General features: G+C 39.5%; 1 protein-coding gene and 1 non-coding gene across 2 annotated transcripts; both read left to right on the forward strand.

The window, feature by feature from the left end:
• Positions 1-1,666: 1,666 nt before the first annotated feature.
• Positions 1,667-2,962, forward strand: LOC127767836 (adenylate isopentenyltransferase 5, chloroplastic-like). The gene has a single exon (XM_052293292.1). The coding sequence runs from the start codon at positions 1,773-1,775 to the stop codon at positions 2,832-2,834; it is 1,062 nt and encodes a 353-aa protein (XP_052149252.1). The 5' UTR covers positions 1,667-1,772; the 3' UTR covers positions 2,835-2,962.
• Positions 2,963-12,108: 9,146 nt separating this feature from the next.
• On the forward strand, positions 12,109-12,201 carry TRNAM-CAU (transfer RNA methionine (anticodon CAU)). Its single transcript is given in 2 exon segments — positions 12,109-12,146; positions 12,164-12,201. It is a non-coding gene; the product is annotated as a tRNA-Met (tRNA).
• The last annotated feature ends 35 nt before the right edge of the window (positions 12,202-12,236 follow it).

Genomic DNA, 12,236 nt, shown 5'->3' on the forward strand with positions numbered 1-12,236 from the left:
AGGCATCATGAACACGGGCACCACCATTTGTATGGATACGTAACTACCATTCATATATATGCATATCAGTGTCGAATGCAATCAGCTCATCTCGATCCACTCTCCAATTTCAAAAGAGAAGATGTTTGAAATTTTAACATTTTAGTTTCTTTTTTGAAAACTTACTACACAAATATACTTCTTAAAAAAACTAATTCTATATACCTCGCCTAAAAAAAATCTCTAAATTGATTTGTCTGCTCAAGCTAGTCTTTTCTTTAAAAAAAAAAAGAATAAGACAACTCCATTGTTCAGATAGCTCAGCACAGTTGAATTGCTAGCTACTTCCTCCATCCCATAATATGTGATTTTGAGTTTTTACTTGCAACGTTTGACCACTTGTCTTATTTAAATTTTTTTAAACTATTATTTATTTTATTTGTGACTTACTTTATTATCTACAGAATTTTAAGCACAACTTTTCGTCTTTTATATTTGCAAAAACAATTTGAATAAGATGAGTGGTCAAACGTTACAATCAAAAACTCAAAATCCCTTATACTGCGGGACGGAGGGAGTACCAAATTACAAACAATGTCTGGGAATCCTTCAAGCCAAACAAAGTGACTTTGTAGACCTAGAGATGCGTCAATTTTAGCAAGCTCATGTGTAACACGATTATGTTCTCTAGGACAATTCAAAACTTGATAGACAAAAAAAAAAAAATCATTGTAAGCGCATAAATTTGGCCTATCTAATGATAACAACTTTTACTCTTGATCAGACAGCAAGAGTTTTTTTTTATTGACAAAATTTAGGCATATTATCTGAAAACCCCAGGTGGCCGCGTGTGGCCGCGCGCGTCCGCGGCGTGCTTCTTCTGAATGCTCACAATGACGCCATCCTCATCAGCCGCTGCGGAGCACTCCACCAAGGTCAGCATCCTCGACGCACCGGCGCAGCGTACGTCTCATGCATGCATCCTTTATCGTACAAGAACTATTACTCCATCCGGTTTCATATTCCTAACATTTTAAACAAGGTTAAGGACGTTAAGGTCTCTTTTAGAATTTTGCACTATCAATAACTACACCAGCGGCATACATAGATTACTCTTAAAAAGCACTATCAATAAAGTAAATATTTATTTATTCACTGTATATATATTATAATAGAAAACTATAACTAAAGAAATGTTTTGGCGACCGTGCATGTGGAAAATATAATTTGTTGTATTCTGTTGTATTGTAGTGACTCTCTCACAGATATATATAGAGTATATGTGAGATAGAGATTTAGAGTACAATACAAATTTTAAAGCAGATTTATTTCTAGAACTACATTTATCTATAATAATATTCTATCTCTAGAATTCTATCTTATCTCTATAATTTATATTTAAACTTTCCTCCGAACATTTATTTTAAGAAGAAATTATTAGCGTATTGGGAATTGAACGCGAGATTTTTAGGGTTGAAACAACATACCTCTTGTCACTGCACTATCAAATACATCTCAGAGCACTGCAGCATGATCACTAAACTCCCTCTCCCCCTAACGACTGCAAGGCGCCGCGTCCTCCAACCCACAGTGTGGGTGATCGCCCTTCGCATTCCAGAGCGCCCTCTCCCCCCCTATAAATACCCCACTGCCAGCCTCATCTTCCTCCACAGCATCCATCGCAAAATCCACCTCAGCTAGCTACCCAAGCGCACGCGCCACCGCCCGCGCGCGAGCTGAGCTAGCGATCAACACCGGTCGAACACCTAGCGAGCATCACCACCATCATCACCATGCAGGCGTACATGGCGGTCGCCGCCGCTCCGGCGCCACCGGCCTCGCTGACGCTGCTGCCGCGCACCACCACCGTCATCAGGGACAGGGAGCGCTTCGACGCGGCCGTCCCGGTGGCGCCGCTCGTGCTGAGGCATGGCGCCGGCGTCAAGCACAAGGCCGTCGTGGTGATGGGCGCCACGGGCACCGGGAAGTCACGCCTCGCCGTCGACCTCGCCCTGCGGTTCGGCGGCGAGGTCATCAACTCCGACAAGATGCAGATACATTCCGGGTTGGATGTGGTGACGAACAAGGTGACCGAGGAGGAGTGCGCCGGCGTGCCGCACCACCTGATCGGCGTGGCGCGCCCCGACGACGAGTTCACGGCCGCCGACTTCCGCCGCGAGGCGGCGCGCGCCGCGGCGGGGGCGGTTGAGAGGGGGAGGTTGCCCATCATCGCCGGGGGGTCCAACTCCTACGTCGAGGAGCTCGTCGAAGGCGACGGCCGCGCGTTCCGGGAGCGGTACGAGTGCTGCTTCCTCTGGGTCGACGTGGATCTCGAGGTGCTCCGCGGTTTCGTCGCCCGCCGCGTCGACGAGATGTGCCGGCGAGGCCTCGTCCGGGAGGTGGCCGCAGCGTTCGACCCGCGCCGCACCGACTACTCCAGGGGCATCTGGCGCGCCATCGGCGTGCCGGAGCTCGACGCGTACCTCCGCTCCCGCGGCGACGGCGCCGACGAGGAGGAGCGGGCGCGCATGCTCGCCGCGGCCGTCGCGGAGATCAAGTCGAACACGTTCCGGCTCGCGTGCCGCCAGCACCGCAAGATCGAGAGGCTGGACCGCATGTGGCGCGCCCGCCGCGTCGACGCCACGGAGGTGTTCAGGAGGCGCGGCCACGCCGCCGACGACGCGTGGCAGCGGCTCGTCGCCGCGCCGTGCATCGACGCCGTCCGGTCATTCCTCTTCGAGGACCAAGAACGCAGCAGCATCGCCGCCGGCAAACCTCCCCTCTTCGCCGCCGGCAAAGCCACTTCAGGCAACATCTCCGTCTTCGCCTCCATGGCGGCGGCCGCTGCAATCTGAGAAGCGCAGGCACCAACCTACTTACATACACATACATGACCAAACACAAAAACGCAGAGCACCATGCCACTCTCAAGACATTCAGGCTGCTGCCAATCGCCATTGCCGATCAAATTCAGAGCTCGTCAATCGGATCAAACGATGAAGGCTGCTGCTTCTGCGGTCAACATCTCGATGACCTGCCAATTGCAATGCAAAGCAAGATTGTTCATATACTGGTAACTGGTTGACTCCTTTTTGTTTTTCCTGGGTTTCTTTGTGATATGAGGAGATTGATGAATTGCGCGCGAGAATGTAACTTATGAGTTTTGAGTTTTTTTTTTCTTTTTGGTTTCTCCTCTGATTTTGGGTGTGTAACAGTAGGAGTAAAAACTAAAAAGTATTGACTTGGATGTTAATTGGGGGATTGATGTAATAGCCTCTCCTTGTAACATAGAAATCATGAGCTGAAATAATTAAATCGTTGAGACCTTGCAAAGAAAAAGGGGGAAAACAAAAGAAGGAATCTTGTGAAAGGGGAATATTTGGCAGTCTTTATCATAATATATCAACTTTTTCAAGGTCTTCACTGAGCTTTGCTATTGAGAATCTCACTTGCCGCGCACTTCAATAGTCTATGACTATGCTCTACACTGTCCTTGTTCTTAATTCGAGACCGCATACTTTGAGTGACATGTTGTGGGTATGAGTAAAACTCGGTGGCGCGCAATACTAATTTTTCTTTACATGAAAACTTATAATTCGCGCAATTTTGTGTCAAAAAAAAATTCGCGCAATCCTTTTGCGCATTCCCTATAAAAACTTATAAATTGTCTGTATTTATAATTTTTATTTTCTTACTTTCTCTATTTCATTCAGAAAACTCCTGGCCAATCACCATGACAGGTGATACATGCAACATTTGGCCTGGAAAACTAGTGGCAGTCAGCCAGTCATTCCTCTTGTGCAATGTGTGGCTCTATGCTGTATCTGTCTGTGGATACAAGTTGACATCTGCATCAGTTCTGGTTGCTTCTTTGACATCATATTCCCAAGTCTTGTTTCTTGGTCATGGAGACACTCTCATGCATGATTGGGAACTGGGTATTAGTTAGGGCAGTGCTTGCATGTCAAAGGTCAAGCCCATCATCTTCTTGTTCAAAGTCAACTTCACATTCTGAATGCATATGCACATTTTTACAAGGATAAGCTTGATTTAACACATATTTTAGAGTTCACTTGAACATTGTCAAACTCTTTCGTAGAATGCAGTGGTGATCTCTCTGGATAGTATGGAGACCAGAAGACTCAGCAATCATCGGTTCAGAATATTATATAAGATTCAGAAGATCAACATGAACAAATATTTATATGAAATAGTAAAATTGGTCAGGTAAATGATAACTTTGACTTAAATCCTACTACAGTTAGACAGTCAAAATGGCATTTCTTGATGCTACATTTTTTTTCTACATGGATTGACAAAAACGAATGAACGAATCAGAGTTATTTGACCAATTTATCAAATTATGTCAAGTGGATGATCAGAGAATAAGATCTGAATATCGCGATAGGAATGAAATCTTTGGTCAAGGGTCAATGTGCAGTTCCTGCATTTCCTTCCCCAAATCAAACCTAGAACTGGTTGACACTTGACAGAGAATGCAACGACTCTGTTTTTGTTTTCATTTTTTTGGAAGATTCTTCTATGAACACTGGCTCTTTGACCAACTGCCTACATATCTCTACTGATACATGAGTGATCAGTAATAATTTCTGTTGTACAATGTTTTCTATAGCATTCTGATTTGCCAATAATAATTAACAAAGTCAAAAGCTTTTTTTTTTCTGAAGGAGAAAGTCAAACTGTTCTTCTCAAATACAGAGTCCAACTTGCAACATGGTGAACAAAACAAAAGGAGGAAAATACGAAAGGAATCAGCAAATAGCTAACAAGCTGATCATTGAGCAATGAGAAAAATATCACATTTAATAAAGGTTTAAAGTCAACACTAGAGCTTGCAAAACTTTTAGGGGAATGGGTTTATTTATTTCATAGTACACCACCAAATTATAATTAAGTTTAGAAAAAAAAACTGCATCAAGTGGCATAAGCCGAATAACCACTTAACAATTGGGCCCTAGCGTATTTTGCAATAAATATTATATTAATAATATTATTAGTTAGATGGCACTAATATTTGTGATTAGAGCTCCAAAATGACTAATAGCACACAGATCAACCAAAACCAGTCAACAGTTTTATCATTTGCCAAACAACTTATGTTCAGTTACATCAATGCATTTGGGTGCTTTACTTTATCTCTTTCCTTTTGCTTTTTTTGCTGAAAAGAGATTATGATATTTGTTAATGACTTGTATAAATATGGTTACCACGAATTTCATATATTTCCTTTCATGCAACAGTCAGCCAATCATTAGCTCCTCCACATCTTATCTGTCTATATTATATAATTGTTGAGTTGTTGCCCAAAAGCTTTTACCTCTTCTTTTCAAAGAGAAAATTCAGAATGCCTGCAAGAAAACCAGCTGACGTCAACTTTCAACCCTAGTCCACTAATCATTTGACTGAAGGCAGTAACTTACTTTAGCAATCCATGCTAAGCATATCTTAGTTTTGTCTTTTATAACTGTAATAAAGGTAGTTGTTCTGTTCACTGAACTTATCTTTCAATGGTGATATTAACCATGCATGCCATTGTTCATCTTCCAAGGTTTGATCCTTGCTTACATCTAAACTACCCAAGGAAAATTCCAAGTGGAACAATTGAGTAAGTTAAGCTATCCTTTTTTTAGGATATACTAAAATTAAGCCTTATTTTAGTATTTTGGATGTATTCATTGCAGATATGAGAAGGACATAGTATCAGTACATTTAATATACTCTCAGCACTTGAGGACCACACATAGTCCAAGGACATGAAATGCAATCTATACAATTAAAGCCATGGCTTTCCATTATAAGCTATTCTTAATTAGCGTTCATACACAGTGCCACTTCTAGCAAAAACCTCTAAGAATGAGCCCTGTGGCCCCTAATCTTGTCTTAAAGCAATGGTCAAAAGAATCCCATCACCTAGCTATATACTGATCCTTTTTGTTTTCTATGAGTGACACTAGCATTTGTCTCTTGCTTTTGGTGATAGTTTGAGTGTACTTAATTTATATTAGCATCATAGGAAAGGTTCGAATGCTCAAGGTCCTCTAGCCTTAAGGTAATAGGGTAGTTAGTGCAGGCATGCGTCCGAAAAGTTATATATAATTCCAAATTGGTAATTTTTTTAAACTGAGAATGCATCATTGAATTGTACTTCTCAAAGAGTGATTAAAAAGAAAGTTGGTCTTCACAAGGGACAACAAAGTAGTAGGGCAACCAAACATCTACATATGCACTAAACCTACCTGATTATTTAGCCCTATTTGCCAAAAATGATTGACAACCATTTCTTATCTCTCAAACCTTCCGAGACAAAAATTAAAATAAAATAAAGCAGCTGCATTTCATTTTCTAATGCAAAGTTCATAACAGTTTAGGCTTGTTTAATTGAACTTATAAACGTCACACCTATATATGTATTTTTGGCGGTGCAAATACGACCAAATTAAAGATGTCATTGCTTCAATAATCTCATTGATATCAATATTATCATCCATACCGTTTACGTTTTAGTTGCATCAGTTTCCACTTCCACTTGGCAAAAGAATTCTGTGACAAAAAGAGGAAAAGCCCGTGCAACTGCTTAATTCTTCAGAATCAACGGCGGTAATTAAAACTAATGGGCATGCAAGCCTTGGTTTTTTCTCATGTCTATCAGAGAAAAAATAAAAAACGCCGGGCCGGCAAATCTATCAGAGAAAAATTACCCTGATTAGTTGCTATACTATGTATGCAACGACAAACAGTAAAAGAACTCTTGTAGACCATTATGCTGCTAGCATTAGCCTTTCTTATCACTTGCAGTATCTTAGATAATTCCAAATTGATCTGCCTGAAAACCATGGGCGTATTTCATGCTTTGGGTGCTCTTTGCAGGTGACTAGCTAGCATCCTAGCTAGCTGCTAATTCCATGAGTAGTCTCTCTGGTTCAGGAAGATAAATATTCCTCATTTTGTCATCATACTGTCTTTTCTGAAAGAGAAATTATCATTAGTTTTGTTGCAAAATACTCCGTCCATTCCAAACTACTTGTTGTTTAGTTTCGTCCAAAGTCAAACATTTCTACCTTTGATCATCAATTTTTAAAAATCCGTATAGTTTAACAACATATTGGATTATATATCATGAAAGTATTTCTCATGATGAATCTAAAAACATAAATTTTATGATGTTAGACTTTATAAATTTCTATAAATTAATAGTCAAAAATAGAAATGTTTGATTTAGGACACAAGTAAAACGAGGGAGTATATGACGATTTCTCGTGCTAAGAGGATCTGAACCGTCCATCTTGTCAATTTGTGATGATATATTCTCATTGTGGTGGTAGGCTGGAGATTGCAATGGAGTTTCCTCTGAAGTGTTTATTTTTCTACACTTGCCATGATCTTATAGGGTACTCAAGGAATACCTTTCGGTTTTGGCTAAAGCCAGGAGCACACTGAATTCAAGGATTCTTAGTACTAATTAAGCACTTCTATACTAATTTCTTCCTATCCAAACAAAGACATCAAGACAAGAGTTCATGAACAATTGGCTGCTTTAATTTTGCCTACATTGTACATGAGTGTTCAGTTTCTGGTTATTCCACTAGTCCCTTTGAGCCCTAGAGTCTACAGATATGCTATGCCTTGATGAAAATTTAAAATTTAATCTATCTACAGGTGTGATGACATAAACTATTAGGTGATTCTAATTCCTCTTTTGTAGTTGTGCTCAGAGTATCAGGCTGTTTTCTAGTGTTCTGAAGAAGAATTTTGCAGTTACCTGTCATATTCAGGCGTGCCGAGGCTTGGTACGATAGTCACGCATTTATTCCGGTAAAGGGAAAAGAACAATAGGACACATCTGGGCTTTGATTAGGGATCAGAGAAAGCGGTTAGGACCTTGCTTCGCTAGGTACAAAGCAGTTTAACATGTTAAACTAATTAAACCAGCCAGCTAGTCAGTTTGAACCAAAATAAATCCAACCATGCATTAATTTCAAATTGCAAAGATGCAAGGACAGTACTGTGTTTTGCTTGTGAATTGTGATATGTGTTTCCTTTCTGCAGAATTTAACTTTGTGATGATGAACAAGTACAACTTACTATGATATCAAAATAACACTTAAAAATGTTTTAAGAGGTGAGCTCAAATACTATTAAGAGGATCAATTTATTCAATGAGTGGAATTAATCTCATTCATCCATGCCAATGCAATTCATGCCGCTTCTGCGCTCAAACTAGCGAAGACCAGAGGAATTTTTACGTGAACTAGAGGGTGAAAATAGGATAAAATAAATAAATAAAACCTTGGGTTTTTTTTAATACGACAAACGCATTAGACAAAACGAGGATAACAGTTTGTGTGCGTGGTGAATCACAGAGAAGGTACAGATTCTTCCACTGAATAAAAAGGAACAGCACTCGGATTTGTTTGAGTCTAGAAATGTTAAAAGGCGCCTTCTTCTGTGTTCATCCATCCATATTCCCTTGCCATCAGTTCATCTGCAGTTGTAGGCTCGAGTTTGTTATGCAGACTAATGCCTGAATTTTTTTTACCTGATAATTTTTGCCGGGTCTTTTTTACATAATAATTACAGTATCAACGTTACCATTGTCATCAGCGTTCTTATCTTGCATGCGCTCCTCTTTCTGCAATGGTTATTCTTGATATTTTAAAAAGGAAAATAAATGCTAAATATAATCCATCTCCTTTGTTTAGGGTTCTTGCTGTGCATCAGATTCTGGCTTTGACTAACACACGGAACCGTTCATATTTTAGTTTCTTTCTTACATTTCTTTTCTCTCGGTGCATGGAGGGGTCCTCCTCTATATGTAGCAATTTAAGTCAAAAATAGACCGCATGTATATATGTATCTTTCCATATTTCAATCTGTAGGATTAACTATATATATGCTGTGGTAGCCTTTGGTGATAATTAAATATCATCCTAAATATTCCACTTTGATGGAAATATAATATAAAGGAGGAAGTTTACATGTTTTTGTTTTCTCTTTTAGGAGAATAATATGGATTGTCACCCAATATATGTTTGCGCTTGGAATGTACCTCTGCACCATTCTAGTCTCACATGCATGAGTTTTCTGAAATTTGACCAGCATCTCAAACTTGTCCCACCACTAGTACTACAAGTCCATTTTTTAAAACAAAAAAAATTATCATGATTTTTTTTAAATTTGGACAGCAGCTGAGAACTGTGCACTAATGCCGAGCCGAAGTCTAGAGCGTGAGAAAATCTATTATACGCCATCGAGTTTGCACCAATTTGGTATCAATTGCATCGAAGCACTTGTTTGTACACTCAAGCAAATGGAATTGAAGTGCATTCTGCATTTGTTGCAGCTGTAGTACTCCAGACGTTCAGTTCTCTGAAAATGCAGTACACTGTTGCATCGTGTTTCTTCAGTGATGATCTGATGAGATGCACCTGATGCATATGCAATCTATTTGGGGTGATAGGAATCGAATTCAGTGGCTTCCACTCGCTGGCAATGGCATGGAATCGGTTAAAGACTTAGTACTGGCTGCTGCTTTGGGGCAATCAGATCATGGAGCGAATCTTATCATAAACTTGGGAAACGACCTCTTGATTGAACATACTGATTGAGATGTAGAATGCCATCAAGAAATCAAATGTACCAAGCTTGCAAAACAAAAGGCATATTTTTTTCATGTAGGCAGTGAGGGGCCAATGAAACACAGATGTTGGCATTTGCTTGGAGCAATATACATGTATGCAGAGTGGTGTCGTTTCTGCTACAGTGTATACAGTTCTTGACAAAATATCGATAGGATGCTTCCTAGGGTACCAAGGTAGAAAGGCATATCTAGTCGTCGGATCGAGGGATATATGCACACGGATGGCTCAGATTAGTCAAACCCACTCAAAATTATATGGCCTTCATATAATCCCTTTATAGAAATTTTGTTTGAAACTTTTTGTCCCATTTTTTCTCCAACTAACCAAACCTTTCACGCAATTATTATCACGAGGACATTCCTTTCTTCTTTGTTGTCCATGATTTGCAAATCCAAATTAGTAGCTATCTCATCTATCCCGTCTTATCAAATTTGTCATGCTTTTAATGAGTGTATTTTAACACCTCAATAAGTAAATAATAAAATAGCCCCCTTCTTTTTTTACCCTTCGATTATGTCGTGGTGCGCTTTGAGATATGCGCATAGACCTTTTACATGCTATATGTCGATATGTACTTTGTTCATGAATTTCAAAGGTATTTGGGTGGCAGGTAGTGTGTAGGGAGATATCCCCTTAAAACCTCAAAATAGTACTTCCCTGCGCTTCAATTTAGGGCTTGTTTGAATACGATGAATGATATATCGCAACGTCGAAAATGAGATAACATCATGCACTAAACCCGCGCCGAACACGGCACCACCAGGCTCAGTGATCTCCTAGCCTTTCTCTTTGATTCCCCATTCAGATTCCAACAACAGTGAAACACATTGCATGCAAACGACTAGGAGCAGTTAGCTACTTGATCTAGCTCTAGCTGGCATCCAAATTTTACTATGGCAACCTAACCTAAGCGATCAATTTGATAAACTGATATACACATATATAGGATATATATAACAAATAATGGATAATATGTGCACTGAGTGCATGCATGCATTCACCAAATGTCAAAATCTCTCTTTTAATTACCATTGGCATCCAAATTTTACTATGGCAACCTAACCTAAGTGATCAATTTGATAAGCTGATATACACACATATATATAGGATATATATAACAAATAATGGATAATATATGCACTGAGTGCATGCATGCATTCACCAAATGTCAAAATCCCTCTTTTTAATTACCATTCGCTATATATTAGGGGCGGTAAAATTCATTTTTTTTAGAAGTGTTCATCTTTCTTTCCACAAGAGGGGGCCTAGCTAGCTAGAAATGCTAGAGAGAGCTGGAGTCCTAGCGCATCAAGCAAGGAATTGTGCTTGCAATTATTCAAGTGAAAGATACGCTTAAGGGGGCTAATCATGATCGGTCACGAGAAAGTCGTTTATAATTGGGAAAACATGCTGATCTTTCGGCGGATTTCGATGGAAAATTAAAAAAAACAATTAAAGGTAACAGGAATTTTTCTTGCGCTAGCTTTCGCATCATATCCACAGTTGTTTTTTGTTTTCCTTCGTACGTAGGACGGTCGATCGATTATCATGAGCGAAAGAACTTAATCATGATTCGTCAAATGTCTCCTTTTCGGCCTTCTAAGGACATGCATGCTTAAGAACATAAGTAGTACTTATAAAGGACCATGCATATGCCATATATGATTATTGATGTGACATCATATATATCTTGCATGTTTTATATATGCAAGTGCAAGTAGTGGCAGTGTACAACAAAACTACATATACTGATGATGCATGCGAAGAACATATTCAAAGGATGGCTTGACCTCTCGATCTTCCAAGGTACAAGTCTAGATTATTGTGGCAGCAGTAAATTAAAATGTGCGTACCTTACATACTTAAGCACCCTTCTTTTGCAAAAGAACAAAATAATAATAATAATGTGCCGTCTTTCGATTTGCATGGAGACTCCTACGTCTCTCTTTTAGTGTGTGTTAAGAGGATGAGGTGTGATAGTGTATTTCAACAACCTTGTTTGTTATAAAATGTTGGGTTAATTAGATTCATATCATTATATTTTTTATGGTTTTAAAATATATTATTACTATTCAGCTATTTAGAGAGATGTTATTATAATTTCACAACTATTGGATATGTGCCACTACTTACATCTTCAAGTTATTTTTCTAAATTTTACCTTATCTCAATCTTAATAAAATTAGTCCGGGCTTTTCTTTCTCAACGATCCGACAAAAAAATATAATCGTAAAATAATTTACCTAATATATTGGCGTGCAATTTTTTTGCGCGTTCGTGAAAAAAAAAGTAAAATAATTTACACACTAGTAAGTACAGCGGTATAGTTGCATACATGGATTCCTTTGCGTTTTTCAATATATTTCACTTGCAAATTTGTCATGGTCCAAACATGGAGAATGGACAGATTATACCAAAAAAAAATTAAGAACAATGCTACATGTTGATGCAGAGACCATTAGCACACAAAGGGGTGGTGGCGCAGTTGGCTAGCGCGTAGGTCTCATAGCTAAAATAAGCGAGTGATCCTGAGGTCGAGAGAGTTCGAGCCTCTCTCACCCCACCAATTTGGAGCAGTGATTAATCTTTGCTACGTGA

This window comes from Oryza glaberrima, chromosome 3 (genome assembly GCF_000147395.1).
Source record: "Oryza glaberrima chromosome 3, OglaRS2, whole genome shotgun sequence".
NCBI classification, from domain to species: Eukaryota; Viridiplantae; Streptophyta; class Magnoliopsida; order Poales; family Poaceae; genus Oryza; species Oryza glaberrima.

Bases quoted from the DNA above. Each gene is read 5' to 3' on its own strand.
- LOC127767836 (XM_052293292.1), top strand. From the start codon at position 1,773: ATGCAGGCGTACATGGCGGTCGCCGCCGCTCCGGCGCCACCGGCCTCG.